This window comes from Erpetoichthys calabaricus, chromosome 13 (genome assembly GCF_900747795.2).
Source record: "Erpetoichthys calabaricus chromosome 13, fErpCal1.3, whole genome shotgun sequence".
In the NCBI taxonomy this organism is placed as follows: domain Eukaryota; kingdom Metazoa; phylum Chordata; class Cladistia; order Polypteriformes; family Polypteridae; genus Erpetoichthys; species Erpetoichthys calabaricus.
The window spans coordinates 3,765,472-3,791,850 of NC_041406.2; the positions used below are offsets into that span (position 1 = coordinate 3,765,472).

General features: G+C 42.0%; 1 protein-coding gene across 1 annotated transcript in view; it reads left to right on the forward strand.

The window, feature by feature from the left end:
• LOC114663936 (collagen alpha-6(VI) chain-like) overlaps nucleotides 1–26,379 on the forward strand; it is a 208,342-nt gene that overhangs the window by 77,674 nt on the left and 104,289 nt on the right. Inside the window, exons 14-19 of the mRNA XM_051936116.1 lie at nucleotides 617–670; nucleotides 3,383–3,454; nucleotides 11,276–11,302; nucleotides 11,397–11,441; nucleotides 11,563–11,616; nucleotides 19,697–19,759. Coding sequence (XP_051792076.1) covers nucleotides 617–670; nucleotides 3,383–3,454; nucleotides 11,276–11,302; nucleotides 11,397–11,441; nucleotides 11,563–11,616; nucleotides 19,697–19,759 — 315 coding nt within the window. The remainder of the gene's footprint in view (nucleotides 1–616; nucleotides 671–3,382; nucleotides 3,455–11,275; nucleotides 11,303–11,396; nucleotides 11,442–11,562; nucleotides 11,617–19,696; nucleotides 19,760–26,379) is intronic.

The following is a 26,379-nucleotide window of genomic DNA, read 5'->3' on the forward strand; positions in this document are numbered from 1 at the left end:
CATGTTTTACATGATGGTGACCCTAACTGAACAATGCGGGGTGTGTTTCCTGAAAACAATCGATCTTTGCGAATAACGAACAAGATGGCCAACAACGTAAAGAGTGAAACAAGTACGTTTTTGTGAAAAGAAAAGGCTTTGTTACTCGACAGTTAATGAACGAGATCAAAGTACTTTGTTGTCCGCCACATTACAAAAGCACATACTGTCGATAAGGGGCTCATCAATCCTATATTTTTCATTGGTCAAATATGCGTAATATGGTCACGGCTGACATGTGCAAATGTTCAAAAAATCAGGTCAGGTTGGGGAACCTGCACTGCTACAGCACCCACCGCACGACAAAACAGCTGAGGATCTCAGTTGGCAACCCCTTTACTTCCTTCTTGTTGTGAAGTTTTAGAGCTTGGGGGCGGCAGACACAACGTTGATTTGTCAACCGCCTTCCACGAATACTTGAATCTGTGGGTTACAGATCTTCTGAATATGGAGATAATTAATAGCAATTGTTTTTTTTAAGGTTAACCAGATATTAACCAGAGAATTATGGATGTGCCTGTGTGCTTTCCCCATTACAGAAGAGCACTAAATGTCTGACTGTGAATGTCTTTTACAGGGGCACACAGGACGTTTGGGAAATCAAGGCCACCCCGGTGAAGAAGGATCTCCGGTAAGAAGGCTCTGCTGATGATTCATTAAGCTAACATTCCACAGATGTGCCTCAATTCTCTTTTGATTGGAGGGTGAGGAGGATGATGAGGGCCAACATACACAGAAATGCTCACTTAATATGTGTGTGTACAGTGGCCAGAAATGCTGCTCTATTGGTATAATTAAAGAGACACTTTTCAAAAATCCAAATGTTCTCCTACTGTCAAAAATGAAAGTAATTCAAATGCAGAATATGAATTTCAGTCCTGAACAGGCAGCACTTGTTATGTTTGGCAGAACTCGGTCACATAACTCACAAAGGCAGGCCAAAATTTGAGGGTAAAAATGTAAGACTTACTTTGATTACATTTTTACACAAAACACGATTGAGGAAACTTATTGCTTAGTATTTCACATTTCTTCTAGCTGTGCCACCTGTTTAAGAATGGGTTGAAATCTAACGCCGACCTCCACATATTCAATATTGACATTAGATGTGCACCATCCATTGGAATGTATTTCATAATGCACATAGTAATAAAATGCATTGCATTTTTCATTCCAACAGATGGTGCATCACAAACATTTGTAGCAATACAACACATTGCACGTTTCATTCCTACAGATGGCACATCACAAACATTTATAGCAATAAAACACATTCCATATTTTATAGTGTAATATGAGCGCTATATAGCGCCCGACCCGGCACAGACTCAGGCAGAGGCACGTACTTAATTAAAACAGTTTTTATTCTTCTTCAGCCGTGGGGCATGCCTTCCCCATGTCCCACAGGCCCAACACAGTCCCAAAAGCACTTCAATATATAGCACAACAAACCACACTTCTTCTCTCCACCTCAGCACCACCACTCCTCCTCAGGCTTAGTCCTCCTCCTCCCGACTCTGGCTCTCCCGAGTGGTGGTGGCTGGCCTTTTTATACCCCACCCGGACGTAGTCCAGGTGCTTGGTCACCTGGGCCTAATTGCATTTCCGGGTGGGGCTGAGGAATTGACCAGCCGGGCTGGAAAGTCCATGCAGCTCCCCCTGGCGGCCATCCAAGCCCCAAACCAGGCTGTGGAGGACTCCATGTCCCATTTAGCCATGTGCCAGGCTGGGGAATCATCATCCGCCAGGGAGGCTGCCACCAAGCGTCCCAGGGGAGGTATTGAGCTGCCCGTGGTGGTTCCCCCAGAACAAATGCAGCAGAGGCGTCCCTGCCGGGCATGGAACCCGGCTGTCCTTTACAATAGTAATAGATTATGCATTACAAACATTTGTAATAATAAAGCGCATTGTATTTTTTTGTTCCAACAGATGGCACATCACAAACATTTGTAGTAATAAAATGCATTGCATTTTTCATTCCAACAGATGGCACATCCAAAACATTTGTAGCAATACAACGCATTCCATATTTTATAGTAATAGATTATGCATTACAAACATTTGTAATAATAAAGCGCATTGTGTTTTTTGTTCCAACAGATGGCACATCACAAACATTTGTAGTAATAAAATGCATTGTATTCTTCATTCCAACAGATGGTGCATTAGAAACATTTCTAGTAATAAAATGAACTTCATAAATGCATTGCATTTTTTCATTCCAATAGATGTTGCATCACAAACAATAACTCTACTTTTATGAAACCCATACCAAATGGCATAAAACACAGACATAGCAACCGGCCAGGCAGTCAGATACATATAGATACATAATTTATTATGAGGGGTGTTCAATAATTTCTCTACCTGACTATGAAAATAAAATCTGATGGCTCAACTCAACCTTGATACAATCCCCTTGACTTTCACACACTTGGTCCAATTTGCCTCTAGTGATTTAATACCTTCAGAATTGAAGGATTCATCCTGGTCCTCCAGCCAACCTGTTACCGCCTCCTTGAGGTCATTGGGAAATTTCCATACACATAGGATAGTATTACAAATTGTTTGTGATGCACCATTCGTTGGAATGGCAAATACAATGCACTTTATCAGTATCAATTGTTTGTGATGCACCATCTGTTGGAATGGCAAATACAATGCACTTTATCAGTATCAATTGTTTGTGATGCACCATCTGTTGGAATGGAAAATGCAATGCACTTTATTACTACAGATATTTGTGATCCGCCATCCGTTGAAATGATAGATGCAATTCATTTTATTACTACAAGGTGGTGCAATAAAACATCTACACTGAATTTGAGGTGGTCCGTGATGATTATTTAGATTTCATCCCATCTTGAATGGGTAGCATAGCTAGTGAAGCGATATTTCTGTACTTGAAATCACAAAACACCTAGAATTTAAACTAAAATGACCCAAAGGTATATCCAGTATGTCCTGAATGCTTAAACACAGGATATCATGGAGGCAGCACTAAGTGATACGTATTGATCCGTGTCAAAACTAGTTTGTATTTTTTGTAAGTAAAACATGAGACACTGATGAAAAATTAATTTAAATTCATTTTTCTTTTATGGTTTTGAATTTTGAAATGTCCTCCAGCTTTTTTATCACAAGTTCTTGGTTAAACAGACGTTAGACTCCCACTGTAGTGCTCAGAATGTTCCTGCTGATCATAACTGAACGTCTTTTTTGTTTTCCCATGTTAGCCCCCTGTGCCCACCTTAAATAAAGGGCACAATACAAGGTTGTATTGTTGAATTATAAGCTGCATGTTGTATGATTTAAAGCTAATCCACGTGTCTTATTCATGCAGGGAGGAAGGGGTCCGCCTGGTGTGACTGGACTTGCAGGGTCACAAGGATGTAATGGAAGAATTGGACAGAAGGTACGTCAGGCCTCGGCTTCTGATGAATTGCTGAAACTTCTTCTTGTGTCCGCTGTGTTTGGCCAGAATGTCAAAGTGTCAGAAATGCAAAGAGAGCAAATCGAGAAAGCATTGAAAACACAAAGAAGTGATATGAATTACACAGCAACAGTCTTACACTCAGTGCCAGTGCGGAGACCAGTTTAATCTCTCCATCAAAAGATGGATCTCAATAGCTGTTCTGATAAGGGTATGAGACAAGAGTAAGGCTGTCGTGAACTTGGAGTCCCAAAACACAGAAATCCTGTGGCCACGTGCAGCAATGACATGACACAAAGTGGACGAATAGCTGGGACACCAATTAGGTTGTTAATAATAATAATAATAATAATAAGTCCAACAAAAAATATGCGTCTTGGCTTTAATAAGCAGCCCACTTGATGAAAATAAAAAAACAAAAGCAATTCGGCTCTTTGCCGTGGAAATCAGGCGTCAGTCACTGGAGCTCCGTCCTGCGCTTTTCTCTGTTTGCAGCTGACGCCTCCTTCTGGGCAGCCGAGCTTCTTATATCACAAAACCAGAAGGGGCGGGGCCACGTGCCCTCAGTGGGCGGTGTCTAGGTGCCGTGTGGAGAGAAGAAGAGGCGAATGTTAGCGACAGCGCCCCCTCTCGCCCTGGCAGGTTTTCACATACAGCGATCGAGACTGTGAGGTGCTACTCTGATGTGCGTGCGTGACAATCTCAGCAACTTCCACTGGATGGCAGTATACCGTTAAACCCAGACTAGATATGAGAAGGGCCTTGTAGAATCTTTATTAAATTAAAAGCTTCATTCTTTGTGAAAATACTCAGACATAACGTGAAACTCCATTGAATGCTAAGACATAAAGGAATTGCAGACAGCAATAAGGCGATGCCAAGCAAAACAGAATCCAAAAAAAAAATGGGAGCACAGGTTCAAAAATCCAGGAAACCCAAGAAACGAGAGGAAAAGTCAGTAAGCGAACTCACCAACTCCCAGGCGCATTCCAAATGAACCGTCAGGAACTGTGGGAGAGAGAGAGAGAGACCCTCCGGATTGGTAGGGGGAGGGCAGTTCTGGGTGGTGATTGGCAGGTGGCCCCACTCATTGGCGGGCACCACCCAGCAAACAAATGAAACACAACACAGGCAGCTGATAGGCAAGACCAAAAACAAAGAGCAACATGAGCATAAATAAATGGCACAAAAAAAGACATGAAACAGGACAAAAGAGAAACGTCATTTAATAATGGAGTGTATTTCATCAAATGGGCTAGTCAGAGTGGAAGCGAGGATAATAACATCCATCCATCCATTATCCAACTCGCTATATCCTAACTACAGGGTTACGGGGGTCTGCTGGAGCCAATCCCAGCCAACACAGGGCGCAAGGCAGGAAACAAACCCCAGGCAGGGTGCCAGCCCACCGCAGGGCACACACACACCAAGCACACAATTTAGGACCCCCAATGCACCTAACCTGCATCTCTTTGGACTGTGGGAGGAAACTCATGCAGACAAGGGGAGAACATGCAAACTCCACACAGGGAGGACCTGGGAAGTGAACCCAGGTCACCTAACTGCGAGGCAGCAGCACTACCACTGCGCCAACCTGCCGCCCTGAGGTTATTGTTATTATTATTATGTTGTTGTTGTTATAGTCTACACAGACACAGGGAGAACATGCAAACTCCACGCAGGGAGGACCCGAGGATAATAACAATAATAATTAATTTTATTTATATAGCGCCTTTCCCATACTCAAGGGACTTTAAAACACAAGCAAGAACCTCCAAAAGAAATTCTGTCCTTATTTGACAGAACAAAATGGGGACATATTCCTCCGAGGACATGGCTCTCAACTCAAAAATTAAAATAACGAAAATCAAACGGGAAGCAAACGCTTCAGTCAAATGAACATTTTCAGAATACTCTCAAGACTGAGCTATCAGTAAATTTAAACTCTGGTCCTAGCTTCAAATGAAGTTACCCTCAGCAACTATAAAATAGGGGTGGTGGGTGGGGGGGGGGGATCAGGGAAAAGTACCAAAAATAAAACCGCGACCCCATAAAATGTGACGGTGACATTCCGGGTTGGTTCCACGTCCTTCGGCAGCCTGTCGATAGTCAGAACTGAGATGAGGCAGGTGTAAGGGCATAGTGCTGGGGGTCCTCCATCACGGTCCTGGAGGGCCGCAGTGGCTACGGGTTTTCATTCCAGCCACTTTCCCAATGAGCCCTCAGTCCTGGCTGATAATGATAGTTGGTGTTTAACTCTATGGCTTGTCAGCGCTTTCATTTGTCAAATACAAACTTTAGTTACGCTGTTGATCAGAGGTCCTCAATTACAGTTCAGGAGGGCCGCAGTGGCTGCAGGTTTTCACTTGAACCAATTTCTTAATTAGACCCCATTTATTTACTACTAAAGTAATACAGTTCTTGGGATTTTAGCTATCTTGCCAGTTACAATTCAAAACCCTTAATTGCCTATTTTCGTTTTTAGACGCTGCTTTTAAGTTTTATTTGTTGCCTGTTTAATTACTCTGGTCAACAAGCATTTTGCTAGTGGGAATCTTTCACCGGTTCTTTAACAAATTTCACTTGCTGACTGCAAATCTGAAAACTGTTTTTGTCCCACAGCACGTCCCGTTTTTTAGTTCTGATGTTCCAGGTCTTGGACAACTAGGGTGACTGGACAGTAAAGATGGTTAACCATTTTGACAAATAACGGTAATTCTACTAGGGAGGCCACACGCTACTAACAGCTGTGAGTTGTTTACCTTGTCATTATTAATTTTATTTAAAAATTATTCATTTTTAATTAGTGGAAAAAATATTTGTTACTGATTACCAAGTCTTATGTGACTCTTAAGCATAATAACACAACACAGACTTGACGCTGCAGTAGGTAGTCAGTTTTACTGTTTCCTTAACCTAACACTGCATTTCAGGACATTTTGTTTGTTAGATTCACCATTACTTTGAAAATTTTGTCAAGGAGTTGGACAGAAACGGCAATGCATTTAAGAAATAAGTGAAGCCAAAACTAAGAAAGGTGTTTGTGTTGGTCCCGATATCCGTGAACTGATGCTTGACGATGACTTCAAAAGGGAACTGAAGCCCACTGAATCAGCAGCATGGGCTTTTGTGCAGCTTGTCCAGAATTTCCTTGGCAGTCACAGAGCAGAGAGTTCTGCTGAGCTTGTGGAGAACATGCTGGCATCGTCCTCTGGTTTGTTATTAGAATAAACACATCAAAACAATTTTGGTGGGACAGAGTTCAAACTCCAGATATTGTCTTGATATATTGATATTTAAAAGTGTCAAAATGTCAATGATGTGTAGCTCAAAAACCTGAGGTGCTAGCTTAATTCCATCCATCCATCCATTATCCAACCCGCTATATCCTAACTACAGGGTCACGGGGTTCTGCTGGAACCAATCCCAGCCAACACAGGGCACAAGGCAGGAAATAAACCCCGGGCAGAGGCGCCAGCCTACCGCAGAGCACACACACACACAATAGGGACAATTTAGAATCGCCAATCCACCTAACCTGCATGTCTTTGGACTGTGGGAGGAAACCCACGCAGACACGGGGAGAACATGCAAACTCCACATAGGGAGGACCCGGGAAGCGAACCCAGGACTCCTTACTGCGAGGCAGCAGCACTACCCACTGCGCCGCCCTAGCTTAATTCCAATTTCACATATGACATCAGTGTAAAAAACTTAATAAAGAGCTGGTTGGAAGTTTCCAGTAGCAAACAAAAAATATTTTTTTGTACACCAGTGTTAACCAGACATTATTCAAATAATGAAATGCAGATAACCAATAAACCAGCAACCCTCCAGATAAAGGGCACCCACCTAAACCACCTGTGTTCCATCCATCCATCCATCCATCCATCCATTTTCCAACCCACTGAATCTGAACACAGGGTCACAGGGGTCTGCTGGAACCAATCCCAGCCAACACAGGGCACAATACAATACAATACAATACAGTTTATTTTTGTATAGCCCAAAATCACACAGGAAGTGCCGCAATGGGCTTTAACAGGCCCTGCCTCTTGACAGCCCCCCCAGCCTGGACTCTCTAAGAAGACAAGGAAAAACTCCCAAAAAAACCTAGTAGGGAAAAATGGAAGAAACCTTGGGAAAGGCAGTTCAAAGAGAGACCCCTTTCCAGGTAGGTTGGGCGTGCAGTGAATATCAAAAGAAGGGGGTCAATACAATACAATACAGTACACAGAACAGAACAATTCCTCAATATAGTAAGAAATAAAAAATATAAATTTTAGAATTACATAGCAGAATTTAACAGTAGATGATATATCCCATAATAAGATTTGGATTTGTGTAGAGTCCTGGAGACCTCATCCTTCATGCTGCCTCCCCCATTTGGCCATTCCATGGCTGAAACAGTGCTGGGCCAGCCAATCCGATGAAAGGACCCCTCTTTCCCACGATTCCTGCGATCCTCCATCTGGGATGACTTTTCCTAGGCAGGCAAAACAACTTGGCAGGTGGGCCGTGGCACCAAGTGCCACATTTGAGTACCGAGAAGAAAAACAGAATAAGTGAGGGTTAGTATACAATTCTAACTGTCATGTTACTTATGTTTAAGTGCTAATGATTAACAACAGAGATGCAGTCTGTACAGTTAATCAGCAGCTCTAGTCAGGGTGTGCTAAACTGAAGTAGTGAGTCTTCATCCGGGATTTAAAAGCTGAGACTGAAGGGGCATCTCTTAAGTAGCAGGCAGACCAGTCCACGGTTTAGGGGCCCTGTAACTAAAAGCTCGACCTCCTACTGCTATTTTATTAATCCTTGGAATCATAAGCAGACCGGCATCTTGAGATCTTAATGTGCGCTCTGGTTTGTAAGTCATGATAAGTTCAGACAAGTAAGCCGGACCTCCACCATTTAATGCTTTATATGTTAAAAGCAGGATTTTGAAATCTGCCCTAAACTTAACCGGGAGCCAGTGTAAGGATTTAAGAACTGGAGTTATGTGTTCGTATTTTCTAGTTCTTGTAATAATTCTCGCAGCCGCATTTTGGATTAACTGGAGGCTGTATAAAGAACAGTTTGAACATCCAGTGAACACCGCATTGCAGTAGTCAATCCTACTAGAGATAAATGCATGAATTAGTTTCTCAGAATCCTGTTTATTTAAAAAAGCGCCTTAATTTCCTAACATTTTTAAGATGGAAGAAACATGATTTGGACAACTTTGTAATATGCGCTTTAAATGACATGCTAGAGTCAAAGATAACTCCTAGATTGCAGGCGGATTCAGTAAAATTGACTGGGATTCCCACTGAGCTAAATGATGACAAAATATTGTTGTGATCAGCATCATTCCCTCCAACAATTAACATCTCTGTTTTATCTGTATTTAAAGACAAGTAGTTCTTATTCATCCACTCCTTTAATTCACTAACACAACTAATTAAAGACAGCATTGGAGAAACTTCATCTGATTTAAATGAAAGGTATAACTGGGTGTCATCTACGTACGAGTGAACATTAACATGATGTTTCCTAATGAGAGATCCCAGTGGAAGCATGTAAAGTGAAAACAGTAAAGGTCCCAGTACTGAATGCTGCGGGACACCATATTGAACTTCTGTGTATAATGATGGAGTCCTGTCAGCACATTTCTGTACATATTGGAATCGATTTGATAAATAAGAACTAAACCAAGCGAGCACGGTGCCTGTAAGCCCAACATCATTTTCTAGCCTGTGCAGTAAAATAGAATGGTCGATGGTGTCAAACGCTGCACTTAAGTCCAACAACATTTCCTTCATCAGAGGATATCAGAATGTCATTTACAACCCGTGTTAGTGCCGTTTCTGTACTATGACCAGTGCGAAAACCAGACTGGAATTTCTCAAATAAATTGTAATGCGTAAGGTGTGTCTGAAGCTGACTGGCGACTACTTTTTCTAGTATTTTAGAGAGAAACGGTAAATTTGGAATAGGCCTATAATTATTTAGTATATGTGGGTCAAGGTCTGACTTTTTAAGTGATGGTTTAATGACTGACACTTTTAGTGTATCAGGTACTGTGCCATGCAATAGTGAACTATTGATAATGTTTAGGATAGGCGCTGCAAGAACATCCATTGCACTTTTTACTAGTTTTGTTGGCACTGGATCTAGGGAACAAGTAGTGGGCTTCATTTTAGAAATTAAACTTAATACTTCCTGCTCAGTTACAGGATTAAAATTACTAAAGTGCTGAGTGCAATGTGAGACAGGGTCTGCTAAGCTAGTATTTGGTTTGTACTGTGATGCAGAGATCTGGGATCTTATATTTTTATATACAAGGCAGGAACCAATCCCGGGCAGGGTGCCAACTCACCACAGGGCACACAACCATACACCTAGCAGACACGAGGGCCAATTTAGAATCGCCAATCCACCTAACCTGCACGTCTTTGGACTGTGGGAGGAAACCGGAGCGCCCGGAGGAAACCCACGCATACACGGGGAGAATATGCAAACTCCACGCAGGGAGGACCCGGGAAGCGAACCCAGGTCTCCCAACTGCAAGGCAGCAGCGTTACCCACTGCACCACCGTGCCGCCCACCCACCACAGACCACCTGGGTTAAAAAAATAAATAAATAAATAAGTGAGAGGGGAATTGGAAGGACCGTTAAGTTTAAATCTATTCTTGTCCACAAAACACATGGATAACATTCTCAGAGAAAGAAAGTCTACACTGCAATTCAAATTTAAATATAATAATTTAAATTTAAATACCAAGTTTCATTATCAGCAAGGACCGTCTTCTAATTAGGAAACTGGCTGGAAGGAAAAGCTGCAGCCACTGTGGCCCTCCAGGACCGTGATTGGGGACCCCTGGCATAGTGCCATCAAACCAGACAGCGTTCAAAAAGTGAAGGGCCTTCTTCTGAATAAATAAATAAATAAATAATCTGTGATGTGGAGGTTAAAATGTCTCAATAAATAATCAAACCAATAAATATTCCTTTAAAAAGAGGTTAAACACAACCTGGTGCCACCTTCTGTTCTCGGGGGTCTTCTCAGCATGAGGTGATGTCCTCCAACATGCACAGTCAGCATCTGCCAAACCCCCACCTTACATTGCTGAGCAGGGAGCGGCCATACCCCTCCAACGCCATACGCCTGCTCCTCTTGGGGCCATGCCATTCCTGACTGACTGCCCGCCTGCCCTCTGTGGTGCCAGCCCCACCACAGTCCTGCCTCTGTTTTCTTTTCATTGTCTCGTAACGTGCGTGATGCTCCGCTCCACTCCTTTCTCTCTGCTCAGGCCGCTCTTATAGTTCATGGGATGCCAGTGTGCTGGCGCTAATTACGGACCTCCAGAGCATTAACGTGGCAATCAACTGAACTGCATGTATCTGCACATGATTAGCCGATCCCACCAATTCAACCCTGGAGTCTCTCTGCTACACTACCACCACACACACGCATAACTGCACCCCCCCCATAATAAGCTCGCCTTTATTATTTATTTATTTATTTAGTTAAAATAGCCAAAGCCACAGACTCCTTTCATGACATTTGACCCTTTCATAAAGGCCTGGGGGTCCGTCCAGACGTCCCGTATAATGAGAGTGAACAGCAAACACTGGGCACGTGTCACCCACTCACAGGGCGTTTGCTGGCTTCTCCTCCTGGAGTTGCGTCCTTCTGCGACGCGCATTTGCTTTAAGATTTGAACATCAACTGGTGAATACCTGGAATGATGAAATTCCATTTACAAAGAAAATCGGTAAACGTATCATTTACTGAAAACTGTTTACTTTTTATTTTTCAGGGATCCCGAGGCATCTCAGGTGAAAAGGTAAACTTTTTCTTTGCCATCTGCTAAGCAGGTCGATGTTATTGGGCTCTTTATTCTCTAGGGATGTGTATTGATATTAATTTGTGTGTTGCAGGGAGAAAATGGCGAAGATGGCTTGCACGGTATTTCAGGAGAGGAGGTTCGGTCGACATTATTCTCTATTTTTGTTTGTATTTGAACTAGAATTCATATTAATGATGTTGTCTTATTATTGTTATTATTATTATTATTATTTTATTTATTTTTTCAACTTGTTTTAGGGAGACCAAGGGCATTCTGGGCAAAAAGGAGAAATCGGCCACACTGGAAAAACGGTACGTGTCACGGTTTACTCGGATCTCCGTCCATTAGGCTTTTCTCGCTTGATTGGTTAGGGGTCCCTCACACTCCCTTTATTTCTGAATTATTTCCCTTTACTGTACTCTTATGTAAATGTTGGCTCTGCTGATCCCTCGTCTCTCAGGTGAGATGTCAAGCGGCTAACACAAGAGGCCGCTGCTCCATCCTCACTTCTGTTTGGGTATTTTCTGTCACAAAACCTGCCTAACACAATACCTTTTCTTTTATTATTTTTACATTATTAAATAACAACGTTATAAATTAAAAAAAAAAATCAAAATGTAAACAATCTATAACAATCTATATCTAATAATTACAATAATACTTGAATGAAGTTAGAAATAGATAATCAGAATAATTCTTAGAGTCCACCATCAAGGGTAAAGGCAGCCATGGCTGAAAGAAAGCAAGAGCAGGAGATGGGCTGACTGGGGACAGGGTCGGGTCAATGAGCTACGAATTACCAAACAAATTCATCCAAAGTTCAAAGCACACAAGAGATCTACAACCCACACTGCACTGCCATCTACAGAAATGTTCAGATGACTCGTCCATCATAGTCTGCATGATGTGAAGTGAGTACTCAACACACTTATTAAGGTTTGAGGCAGCCACCCATATGTTATCCCTTGCTGCAATGGGTTGATTTCGATAGATAGAGTGTCTTAATTGGAGTCCAGACATGAACTGACTCAGGTTTTGGAAGATGGAGGATTTAAGGAGAAATACCAGAAGTGACCTTCTTCTGGCGTCATCTCTGGGGCCGGAACCGGAAGTGACCTCAGCTTTGGCACCAGAACCGTGAATGACGTCGTCCAGGCTAGGTCAGACAGGTTTTCCTGTGGCTGGTCTGCTAAGACAACAGGAGAAGGTTTAGTGCACTCTGCCACCCCCCAGCCTGGTGTGGAATTACCTTCACTTGGTCCATACAACGTCCTCCTACTCGCACTTGCATGACAATGAATAACGGAGATGAGTCGAAGTACAGGAAGGTTATGGGGGACTGCATCTTGCGGTGCAGGGACGACAACCTGCAACTCAACATCAGCAAGACAAAAGAGCTGGAGGTGGACCCTCTGAGACCAGTCACCATCCAGGGGGAGGACGTGGAAATGGTGTAGAGCTACAAAGACCAGCAAACTGGACTGGTCTGACAACACAAGAAGGCCCAAAGCAGACGGGACTTCCTACCAGTCTATAGAATCCAGTGTGGTGGTCTCTGCTGCGTCTCCTGGGGAAGCAACCTGAGCAACCAGACACACTGGAAACCATCGTGGAAAAGAGGATGGTGGCAAAATTGGATGCCATCATGAAAAATCCCCTCCAAGTGGCGCTCTCTCTCTCTTGGAGCAATTTTAGCCACAGGCTAATTCCACCACGGTGTACTAAGAAGTGCCTCTGGGGGTCTTTTCTACCCACCTGTATCAGGCAATTCAATTCTTTCACCCAAAATACTTGCTAAGTTGATTGTTTGATTGATTGATTGATTGATTGATCATGTGAGTCCATATTCTTGCTTTTTATGCTTCTGCTGCTGTATGCAATTGAAATCCCCTCAGGATTAATAAAGTCTATCTAATAATTCAAAGCTGATGTCACATTACGTGACTTATGGTCAGAGAGTATGTCACACTTACCCACCGTTGTTCTTGATCTCATCGCCGGACCATTTTAATTTAAATAATAAAAAAAACGCTGGCCGTGTCAAATTTAACGACCGTGAGACAACTTTCCAGCGCAGTCATGCTCGCCCCTTTTTCTGACAACCAATAGCTTGCTGCCTGACCGTATGAAAGGTTAACGGGTACAGCAAATTCAGCTGCAATCTTTTCTTCTTTTCTGTTGTGGTGTGTAAAACATGAGACATCAGACAGACGAGCTATTCTATTTATGGAGTCCAAAAGAGCCGCGTTTCTTATTCCTTGTCACTGCATGTTATAAGTGGGACTTCCAGGTGGGCACTCATTGATTGTCAGCTCTTACAACAACAACAACAATTATTTCTAGAGCACATTTTCATACAAATGATATAGCTTAACAAAATGAAGAAAGACAAAAGAAAAATATAAAAATAAGACTAGGTAATACTAAGTAACAAAGAATAAAGTAAGGTCTGATGGACGGGAGGACAGAAAAAACAAAAAAAACTTCAGAGGGCTGAAGAAAAAAAAAAATTTACAGAGGTCCCAAGGCCAAGGGACCACCCAGCCCCCCTAACATTAATGATCTCAATCAGTCCTCATGCTTTTCAGGCTTCACATTGAAGAATTAGATGATGCTGGTCATGTGGACCTTCAATCCATCAATGTGGGGACAGCACGGTGCCCTGATCAGGTGGTGGGGTTGCTGATGGCCACCACAGAAAACTGGAAAGAGAACAGCAGAGAAAGTAGGGGTTAGTATGGACTGCAAAGCCATGAAAGAAATGATAAATCAATGCATATACAGAATATCAGGGTTACACTGAAATGAAGCTACGAGAAAGCCATGTTACAATAACGAGTTTTCAGCAGTTTATTAAAGTGCTGCACCGTATCAGCCTGGCGAAAATCTATCAGTAAACTCATACTGTAGATTTTAGGAGCATAACAGCAGAAGGCCGCCAGCCTCACCACTTCTTTTAAGTTTAGCTTTTGGAATTCTAAGCAGACCCTCATTTGATGATCTAAGGTTACGATTTGGGGTGTAAGGTGAGAGGCTTTCTGAGATAGAGAACGGGATGAGTTAATTAAAGGCTTTGTAAACCGTCAGCAGTATTTTAAAGTCAATTCTAAATGACACAGGTAACCAGTGTAGTGACGCTAAGACTAACGTGATACAACAACAACAACAACAACATTTATTTATATAGCACATTTTCATACAAAAAGTAGCTCAAAGTGCTTTACATAATGAAGAAAAGAAGAATAAAAGACAAATAAGAAATTAAAATAAGACAACATTAGTTAACATAGAAAGGAGTAAGGTCCGATGGCCAGGGTGGACAGAAAAAACAAAAAAAAACTCCAGAAGGCTGGAGAAAAAAATAAAATCTGTAGGGGTTCCAGGCCACGAGACCGCCCAGTCCCCTCTGGGCATTCTACCTAACATAAATGAAATAGTCCTCTTTGTAGTTAGGGTTCTCACGGAGTCACTTGATGCTGATGGTTATACAGACTTCTGGCTTTTAATCCATCCATCATTGTTGGAACATCATGGTGCTTTGGGTAGATGGTGGTGGCACAAGCCACCACCAATAGGACACCGGAAAAGGAAACAGAAGAGAGAGTAGGGGTTAGTACAAATTTTGAATGAATAGTTATTACAGTAATCCCTCCTCCATCGCGGGGGTTGCGTTCCAGAGCCACCCACGAAATAAGAAAATCCGCGAAGTAGAAACCATATGTTTATATGGTTATTTTTATATTGTCATGCTTGGGTCACAGATTTGCGCAGAAACACAGGAGGTTGTAGAGAGACAGGAACGTTATTCAAACATTGCAAACAAACATTTGTCTCTTTTTCAAAAGTTTAAACTGCTCCATGACAAGACAGAGATGACAGTTCAGTCTCACAATTAAAAGAATGCAAACATATCTTCCTCTTCAAAGGAGCAAATAAATCAATAGTGCTGTTTGCTTTTAAGTATGCGAAGCACCGCGGCACAAAGCTGTTGAAGGCGGCAGCTCACACCCCCTCCGTCAGGAGCAGAGAGAGACAGAGAGAGAGGAGACAGATAAAAAAATCAATAAGTGCCCTTTGAGCTTTTAAGTATGCGAAGCACCGTGCAGCATACTTAAAAGCTGCACACAGAAGGTAGCAAAGTGAAGATAATCTTTCAGCATTTTTAGACGAGCGTCCGTATCGTCTAGGTGTGCGAACAGCCCCCCTGCTCACACCCCCTACGTCAGGATCACAGATAGTCAGCGCAAGAGAGAGAGAAAGAAAAGTAAGCTGGGTAGCTTCTCAGCCATCTGCCAATAGCCTCCCTTGTATGAAATCAACTGGGCAAACCAACTGAGGAAGCATGTACCAGAAATTAAAAGACCCATTGTCCTCAAAAACCCGCGAAGCAGCGAAAAATCCGCGATATATATTTAAATATGCTTACATATAAAATCCGCGATGGAGTGAAGCCGCGAAGGGCGAAGCGCGATATAGCGAGGGATTACTGTATAATGAATTGGATATACAGAGTGTCAGGATTAAATTACAGTGAAGTTATGAGAAGGCCATGTTAAAGTAATGTGTTTTCAGTAGTTTTTTAAAGTGCTCCACTGTATTAGCCTGGCGAATTCCTACTGGCAGGCTATTCCAGATTTTAGGTGCATAACAGCAGAAGGCCGCCCGCCTCACCACTTCTTTTAAGTTTTGCTCTTGGAATTCTAAGGAGACACTCAGTTGAGGATCTGAGGTTGCGATTTGGAATATAAGGTGTCAGACATTCCGATATATAAGACGGGGCGAGATTATTTAAAGCTTTACAAACCATAAGCAGAATTTTAAAGTCAATTCTGAATGACACAGGTAACCAGTGTAGTGACATCAAAACTGGAGAAATGTGTTCGGATTTTCTTTTCCTGGTAAGGATTCTAGCAGCTGCATTCTGCACTAACTGCAAACGATTGATGTCTTTTTTGGGTAGTCCTGAGAGGAGTGCATTACAGTAATCTAGCCGACTAAAGACAAACGCATGAACTAATTTCTCTGCATCTTTCGATGATATAAGAGGTCTAACTTTTGCTATGTTCCTTAGGTGAAAAAATGCTGTCCTAGTGATTTTATTAATATGCGATTTAAAATTCAGATTACAATCAACGGTTACCCCTAAGCTTTTTACCTCCGATTTGACTTTTAATCCTAATGCATCCAGTTTATTTCTAATAGCCTCATTGTATCCATTATTGCCAATCACTAAGATTTCGGTTTTTTCTTTATTTAATTTGAGAAAGTTACTATTCGTCCATTCTGAGATACAGGTTAGACATTGTGTTAGCGAATCAAGAGATTTGGGGTCATCAGGTGCTATTGATAAATACAGCTGTGTGTCATCAGCATAGCTGTGGTAGCTCACGTTATGTCCCGAGATAATCTGACCTAATGGAAGCATGTAGATTGAGAAGAGCAGCGGACCCAGGATAGAGCCTTGTGGAACACCATATAGAATATCATGTGTCTTTGAGTTATAATTACCACAACTAACAAAGAATTTTCTCCCTGCCAGGTAGGATTCAAACCAATTTAAGACACTGCCAGAGAGGACCACCCATTGACTAAGGCGATTCTTAAGAATATTATGATCAATAGTGTCAAATGCGGCACTCAGATCTAAGAGGATGAGAACAGATAAATGGCCTCTGTCTACATTTACCCACAAGTCATTTACTACTTTAACGAGTGCAGTTTCTGTGCTGTGATTTGTTCTAAAACCTGACTGAAACTTCTCAAGAATAGCATGTTTATTGAGGTGCTCATTTAACTGCATAATGACTGCCTTCTCTAGAATTTTACTTAAGAAAGGCAGGTTAGAGATGGGTCTATAATTTTCAAGAGCAGAGGGATCGAGATTATTTTTCTTAAGTAGGGGTTTAACTACCGCAGTCTTAAGACAGTCTGGGAAGACCCCCGTATCTAATGACGAATTTACTATGTCAAGAACATTATCAATAAGCATGCCCGATACTTCTTTGAAAAAATTTGTTGGTATTGGGTCAAGGGCACAGGTGGAGGGTTTCATTTGAGAAATTATTTTATGTAAATCAGGTAAATCTATCCTAGTGAAAGACTCTAATTTATTTATTATGGAGTACTGGGGTTTCGGGGGATCCTTAGTGTTGGGGAGATATACTATGTTATTTCTAATATCATTAATTTTTTGATTGAAAAATACAGCGATAGCCTCACAGGTTTTACTGGAAGTACTTAGGAGGCATTGCTTTGAGTTACCTGGTTTAACAGATGATCAGTCGTAGAGAATAAGACTCTGGGATTACTAGCATTGTTATTTATAATCTTAGAGAAATAGCAGCGCCTCTCAAGACGGACTGTGTTATTGTATTCTGTTATTTTAACTTTTAATATCTCATAGTCAATAGTTAGTTTAGTCTTCCTCCATTTACGCTCAGCTCTACGGCATGTTCTCTTTAAATCAGACACTCTTTGGGTCTTCCAAGGTATAACAATGCTAGAAGATTTTTTAACTGTCTTTTCAGGTGCAACTATGTCAACAGCAGCCCTCACTTTAGTATTAAATCTTTCCACCTTACTATTTACATTCTCCTCGCTATTATAGTTGGCACTATAAACGGACTGATTGGTTAGAATGTTTGTAAGTTTTAAAGTTGCTGATGAGTCAAAGAAGCGTTTTTTAACAATATGCTTCTCATGAGTGTTTTCTATCATTATTTCTATATTAAAAAGTAGAAGAAAATGGTCTGAAAGACCCGTATCAATGACCTGCTTTATATCAACTTTTAGTCCTTTAGTAATTACTAAGTCTAACGTATGACCTGCTTTATGTGTAGGCTGATTAACGAGCTGTCTCAAATCAAAAGAGTCCAAGAGGTTCATAAATTCTTTTACTTTTTGGTCACATTGATTATCTACATGAAAATTAAAGTCGCCGACTATTAAGAGTGCGTCATAGTTCGTAATTAAGATTGACATCAAGTCAGAGAATTCCTCAAAGAAAGACGCGTTGAATTTAGGAGGTCTATACACGGATAATACTAGAACGTGAGAATCTCCCTGAATAACAATGGCGAGATACTCAAAAGACTTGAACTTACCAAAACTGACATTTTTACATTTTAACCTGCTTGAGTAAATGTTTGCTAGCCCTCCACCTCTCTTTCCTTGGCGATCAGCACGAGTAAAACTGTAATCCGGAGGCGCAGATTCGATTAAAATAGCTGCGCCATCTGAGCTAAGCCACGTTTCACTTAGTGCAATAAAATCTATTTTTTTTTCACTAATAATGTCGTTGATAAAAAACGTCTTGTTAGTTAAAGCTCTAATATTTAATAGTGCCATATTCAATGTTTCGGAGGAGCAGAGATGAATACTATGTGCGTTATTGATATAGGGAACAGGAATTAAGTTATTTTTATTAGCGCCGCTCTGCGTGTATTTTTTATTTAATCTATGATCTGTTTTTACAGTTTTAATACATTGTTCATCTAAAGTAGTAACTTTAATTAAATTATTGGCGTTTATGCCGTATTGCCTAGATTTTCTATGTGCATTAAGATTGGTTATTACAGTATTTATGTTGCGCACTTTTATGGAAGATTTTTTTAAACAATTATCATGACCAAACACAGGAGTGGCATTTCGGAAGGGGTTAAAAGCAGAGATAGATAGTCAAGATAAACGAATTACCTTCGATATGTTTTCGGAGAGGACCCGGGCGCCGAAGTTGTTCGGATGCAGGCCATCTCGCTTGAAGAAACGCGGTCTTTCCCAAAAGAGGTCCCAGTTGTTAATGAACCCGATGTCTTGATTCTTGCAGAAGCCCTGCAGCCAGTTGTTTAAACCAAGCAGACGACTGTAATACTCGTTTGATCGTCTGACGAGAGGGAGTGGACCCGAGATGAAGATCTTTGCCGATGGGGTCCTCTCCTTTGTGTCTTTAATAATGCAGTGAAGTCTGCCTTGAGGATCTCCGACTGTCGGTGCCTTATGTCGTTTACGCCAGCATGTATAACAATGGCTCCAACTGCCCTGTTCTTGTAGATCGCCGGTGCACGTCTCGTCACATCTCGGACACGAGCACCGGGAAAACAAGAAACAAAAGATTTTCTATTAGGGCAAGATGTGCTCGGGTTAACTTTTCCTAGTTAAGATTCTGGCTGCTCAATTCTGCACTCGCTGTAATCGATTGATGTCTATTTTGGGTGGTCCTGAGAGGAGTGCGTTACAGTAATCTAGCCAACTGAAAACAAAATCATGAACTCATTTTTCAGCATTCAGTATTGACTTCAAAATCCATAAAGAAATATCTGAGGACTGTTACACTTGTAATGTATGTTTATCAAAATAAACATGTAATCATGTTGTCTTTTTCTGAATTTTTAGGGAAGTCCTGGATCAAGAGGAACACCAGGAACTCGAGGAGAACCCGGCCTACGTGGGGATCCAGTAAGTAACAATTCAACCTTCAGTACAGTGAAATATCACACAGTCCACAAAATAAGAGAAGTCCAGTAATGCTGGCAAAGAAGCAATAATCATAATAATACAATGTGTGGTCATCCGAGTGAATGACAGGCTGATACTGAAATGAATTTTTGAGGTGCCAACCCGGCTGTCCCCTTTTACTTGTATAATTTAACAAAAATAACACACAATGGTGTTCAACAAGAAATAAAAAAGGCGGCCCCTTAACATTCAACATGGTGACAGAAATTACAAACAGGCTGTGGAGCTCCTTTCCTCAGGTCGCTTCAACCAGAAGTGACGTCTCCTCCTGGGTGGTCTCACTTTTATGGCCAAGGGACCAGAAGGGGTGGAGTCAGTTGTCCTCACTGGGTGGTTTGTCTGCACTGAGCAGGAAGAAAGAAGACAAGATAGATAGTGGCAGCACCTCTTCGGGGCGAAGAACTCGACTGGTGACTCTCTGATGTGCATATGTGACAAGTGACACAGCTTCATTGATTCATGGTAATGCCTGTTGGGTTTGGTGAAGTGACTAGATAGATAGATAGATAGATAGATAGATAGATAGATAGATAGATAGATAGATAGATAGATAGATAGATAGATAGATAGATAGATAGATAGATAGATAGATATGAAATGCACTATATAATAGATAGATAGAGAGCGATAGAGAAAGGCATAAAATGATAGAGAGATAGATAGAGAAAGGCACTATATAATAGATAGAGAGATAGATAGAGAGATAGAGAAAGGCATAAAAAGATAGATAGATATTTACATTTACATTTACATCATTTAGCAGACACTCTTATCCAGAGCGACTTACAACAGTGCTTAGTAGTCTAGATAGATAGATAGAGAAAGGCACTATATAATAGATAGATAGATATGAAATGCACTATATAATAAATAGATAGATAGATAAATAGATACGAAAGGCAGTATAAAAATGATAGATAGATAGATAGATAGATAGATAGATAGATTAGATAGATAGAGAAAGGCACTATATAATAGACAGACAGACAGACAGACAGACAGATAGATAGCATAGTTGGCAGGATTAGATAGATAGATGTGAAGGACACTCTTTATCTTCTTGTATGTCACAGATCTCAGGGGTCACTTATTGTATATACTGTGTGTGTGTTTTTTTGCTGAAGGGACATTTTCAGACATATTCTAATTAAATATACTTTAAAAATCTCAGATTCTGCTCTGGTTCACAAACTTTCCAGCGTGGCTGTATACATACAGTATGTCTGGTAATTAGTTACTGAGACAGTAGTAAAGGTCTGGTTTGTTTTATACACACATTAGTGACTGACACACACACACACACACACACACTTAAAGCTCTTCTGCTTATTTCTGCCGGAGTGTTAATGTTTTTTTCTTCCAGTATATCAAGTTACCTAGCAGTGTATTTGGGGGCAGCACCTCAGAGAGCCACAAATCTCAGCCTGACATTATTTTGGACTCATTAGGTGAAAAGAAAGTTATGATCCAGGCTCGTGGGGGCTTTCTGCTCTTATCAGAACTCTGCGTTGTTTGTGTAAGCGTTCTAGAGATGTGAAGTCCCATCTGGAATATCAGGAGATGTTCACAGTGGAATGCCACTTGGCCTGAGCAGACAGGACAGCACTTTAGGTTAGAAGATGCTGAGCAGTGCAGATCTTCAGTTATTGTTAAGGTGGGTCGTTTTGCTGATTGATGGATAGGCGGGTTTGAAAACAGATGGACGGTGTAAGATGAGTCAGGCTTAAACATGACATGCTTATAGAATACCACCATTTTGTCTCTATTTGATGTTTCTTTATTCCATAAGCTGTATCAATGTTCATACTATACAGCCCACTAATGGAGTCTGCTCTTGTCAAGTCTTTATCTTTCATTACTAACCCTAACCCTGCATATTTATAATGTGTGTTGATCGATTCCACCCTAATTTTTGCAGTCAATGTATTTCTGCCACTTGCTGTGCTTGTCAGGTCACACCACTGTCATATCACATGGGCAGGTGGGATGTCAGCATCTCCTGAATGTTTGTCACAAGACTGGAGGCCATCTTTGTGATGTCATTCCTCCCTCTGCATGTCATCGATTTCCAAGTTGTATTGACCTGCACCTCCTGATTAATCATCTGTGGTATCACAAGAAAGGTGGCAAAAACAGAAGCACTGGAGAATTGAAGAAACAGGAAAGAATATTTTAACAAATTGGCTGCCTCAGTTCTTCTCCTTTCACATTGCATTTCCATGCCCGTGTTTATATCCTGAGGTCGGTGTCTCCTAGGATGTCTGCTGTCTGATGTGGCTCACCAGAATGCCCCCCGAGCCTTATAAAGAGGGGGGCACCCTCTGGCCAAAGATGGTTTCTCATTGTCTGCAGATGAGGGCAGGTTTGGAGTCGGCACTCTGGGGTCTGATCCGATAACGAAAACTGCCAGAGTATTGATAGGTAAATGTAAAATCCATCCATCCATTACTCAACCCGCTATATCCTAACTACAGGGTCACGGGGGTCTGCTGGAGCCAATCCCAGCCAGCACAGGGTGCAAGGCAAACAACAAACCCCAGGCAGGGCGCCAGCCCACCACAGTAAATGTAAAACCAGGGTGTTAATCCAATTCTAATTTTGTTTTTGTTACTGAGAAAAACTCACCATAAAAATGGTTTTCTCTAATAAAAATCTAATGAGGTGCGCAGAACCGAAAATTCTCACAGTTGTCAGTCAATGCGTTAATTAAATTTAAATCCAAAATCTTTCATTTGGTGAAACTGAGCACATTGTTTTAAACACTAGCAAAAAACGCAAACATGTCCTGAAGGACTGCTGTAACACTTCGGCCCGCCATACTGACACGAGACGCTCGTTACCACTAACCTGTCCTGATTGGCGTCAGACGATAAAAAGGATAGGCCAATGTCACACCCTGTAGAGCCCCCCCGTACACACCTTATTTTAAAATGTTTAGTCACCCCTGATGCCGAACCATTTATAGTCCAAGAAAAAAACGAGTAATGATCAATCTCCATAAACACAGGAGGCCTATGATTACATCACAGAAAAGACAGAAAAGTAAAACAGTTCCTTCCATATGCCGTCCCCCCAACCCAAAATAACTCTTACATGGGATGATACAAAAAAATATCTCTATATACAGTACGAATATCACTCCCCCAGTCCCCCTTCCAGAGCTCACATGTAAGTCCACAGTTTCAGCCCCCGTGGGCAGCAGGTGAGACAAAGACTACAAATAGATGTGGACTCCTAGCAGCAGACAAATCTTCACAATAAAAGCCATACAGTCAGTCTGCGCCATGATACAGAACAGTAAGGTCATCGAGAAGCTCACCCGAGTCCATGGGAAACAGCGGAACGATCAATTCCAATCATCCATTATCCATATACAGTACAGTGCTTCCGGAAAGTATTCACAGCGCTTCATCACTTTTTCCACATTTTGTTATGTCACAGCCTTATTCCAAAATGGATTAAATTCATTTTTTTCCTCAGAATTCTGCACACAACACCCCATAATGACAACGTGAAAAAAGTTTACTTGAGGTTTTTGCAAATTTATTAAAAATACAAAAACTGAGAAAGCACATGTACATAAGTATTCACAGCCTTTGCCATGAAGCTCCAAATTGAGCTCAGGTGCCTCCTGTTTCCCCTGATCATCCTTGAGATGTTTCTGCAGCTTCATTGGAGTCCACCTGTGGTAAATTCAGTTGACTGGACATGATTTGGAAAGGCACACACCTGTCTATAGAAGGTCCCACAGCTGACAGTTCATGTCAGAGCACAAACCAAGCATGAAGTCAAAGGAATTGTCTGTAGACCTCCGAGACAGGATTGTCTCAAGGCACAAATCTGGGGAAGGTTAAAGAAAAATTTCTGCTGCTTTGAAGGTCCCAATGAGCACAGTGGCCTCCATCATCCGTAAGTGGAAGAAGTTTGAAACCACCAGGACTCTTCCTAGTGCTGGCCGGCCATCTAAACTGAGTGATCAGGGGAGAAGGGCCTTAGTCAGGGAGGTGACCAGGAACCCGATGGTCACTCTGTCAGAGCTCCAGAGGTCCTCTGTGGAGAGAGGAGAACCTTCCAGAAGGACAACCATCTCTGCAGCAATCCACCAATCAGGCCTGTATGGTAGAGTGTCCAGACGGAAGCCACTCCTTAGTAAAAGGCACATGGCAGCCCGCCTGGAGTTTGCCAAAAGGCACCTGAAGGACTCTCAGACCATGAGAAAGAAAATTCTCTGGTCTGATGAGACAAAGATTGAACTCTTTGGTGTGAATGCCAGGCATCACGTTTGGAGGAAACCTGGCACCGCTCATCACCAGGCCAATACCATCCCTACAGTGAAGCATGGTGGTGGCAGCATCATGCTGTGGGGAACTGGGAGACTAGTCAGGATAAAGGGAAAGATGACTGCAGCAATGTACAGAGACATCCAGGATGAAAACCTGCTCCAGAGCGCTCTTGACCTCAGACTGGGGCGACGGTTCATCTTTCAGCAGGACAACGACTCTAAGCACACAGCCAAGATATCAAAGGAGTGGCTTCAGGACAACTCTGTGAATGTCCTTGAGTGGCCCAGCCAGAGCCCAGACTTGAATCTGATTGAACATCTCTGGAGAGATCTTAAAATGGCTGTGCACCGACGCTTCCCATCCAACCTGATGGAGCTTGAGAGGTGCTGCAAAGAGGAATGGGCGAAACTGGCCAAGGATAGGTGTGCCAAGCTTGTGGCATCATATTCAACAAGACTTGAGGCTGGCATTGCTGCCAAAGGTGCATCGACAAAGTATTGAGCAAAGGCTGTGAATACTTATGGACATGGGATTTCTCAGTTTTTTTATTTTTAATAAATTTGCAAAATCCTCAAGTAAACTTTTTTTCACGTTGTCATTATGGGGTGTTGTGTGTAGAATTCTGAGGAAAAAAATGAATTGAATCCATTTTGGAATAAGGCTGTAACATAACAAAATGTGGACAAAGTGATGAAGCGCTGGGAATACTTTCTGGATGCACTGTAACTACAGGGTCACGGGGGTTCTGCTGGAGCCAATATGATCAATTCACCAGTCAAAAAAAGAATTCCCACCTTCCTCCTAACCGTCAGGACTTTAGAAGCTGCTGGACTTCGTCTCGTGGCCCAGGCAGTTGCTCATCTGCTTCGTTTCCCCGTCGTCTTCTTCGCTCTCCTCTTTCCTTTTAAACTGTGGGCTTTATGCAAATTGCTCCCCGAAAATGAAAAAAAAAAAGTCCCACCTTTGGGGCCCCGCAGTCAATCTCAGTCTGTAAGTGCGATCCCCACAACACCCGATCGACAGCAGAATAACATATTATTTTTATTTACTTGGCAGCACATAAATCTTTTTTGTTCTTTATTTTATCTGTTCCTTTTCTTGTATGATGTTTTGATGGAGTACAGAAATCATTTGGTATGGGAGTCATAAAAGCAGTTTAATCTGCAGTTCAATAAGTGACAAATGTAATACTTGTCATTACTGCAAATGTTTGTAATGCACCATCTGTTGGAATGACAGAGAGACAGCATCTGGATGGACACACACATACACAGACATATAGACCCAGGGGTGTTGAACTCCAGGCCTGGAGGGGCCGCAGTGGCTGCAGGTTTTCATTCTAACCATCTTCTTAATTAGTGACCAGTTTGTGCTGCTAATTAACTTGTTTTGCCTTAATTTTAATTAACTTGACTCAGGCACCTTAGTTGTTTCTTTTCCTTAATTAGCAGCCAAACAAAAATGAGACACAAAACAAGCCGCCGCATGACTAACTAACCTGTGCCCATCACACAATATGTGGAAATAAAGATAGGTGGAGGTCTCAGTAAGGTTGATCAACAGAAAATCAACAGCTTTGGAAATGTCTGCTCTAGCAGAATGAGAGTAGCAACAAGGTGTTGGAATTAAACAACGAGTTTAATTAACAGCGAGAATCGGCTTCTCATTAAGAAACTGGTTGGAGTTTCAAGCCCCAATTTAGCTGGTCATATGTCAGCTCATTTCATGTTTCATTTCTGTTTGGCTACCATTTCATGATGAAAAGAATCAATTCAGAGGACTGGATCCTTAAAAACAGGGCTATTAAAATGAAGGGAAAAGGAGTTAATTAGCAGTGAAACCTGGTCACTTATTAGGAAACGGGTTAGAATGAAAACCTGCAGCCACTGCAGCCCACCAGGCCTGGAGTTCGACACCCCTGATATAGACAGTTGTCCTTTATTAAAGGTGGTGTATCCAGCAGGGGGCACTAGCTCCCTTGTTGGAATGAGTTCTTTTGTAATTGTGGCGTGTTACATAACCCAAAACTATATAGATAAAATATAAAAAGGCGATTGCCTCGCAGTACGGAGACCCGGGTTCGCTTCTGCGTGGAGTTTGCATGTCCTCCCTGTGTCTGCGTGGGTTTCCTCCCACAGTCCAAACACATGCAGGTTAGGAACCTAAATTGTCCCTAGTGTGTGCTTGGTGTGTGTGTTTGTGTGCCCTGCAGTCGGCTGGCGCCCTGCTGTGGGTTTGTTTCCTGCTTTGCGCCCTGTGCTGGCTGGGATTGGCTCC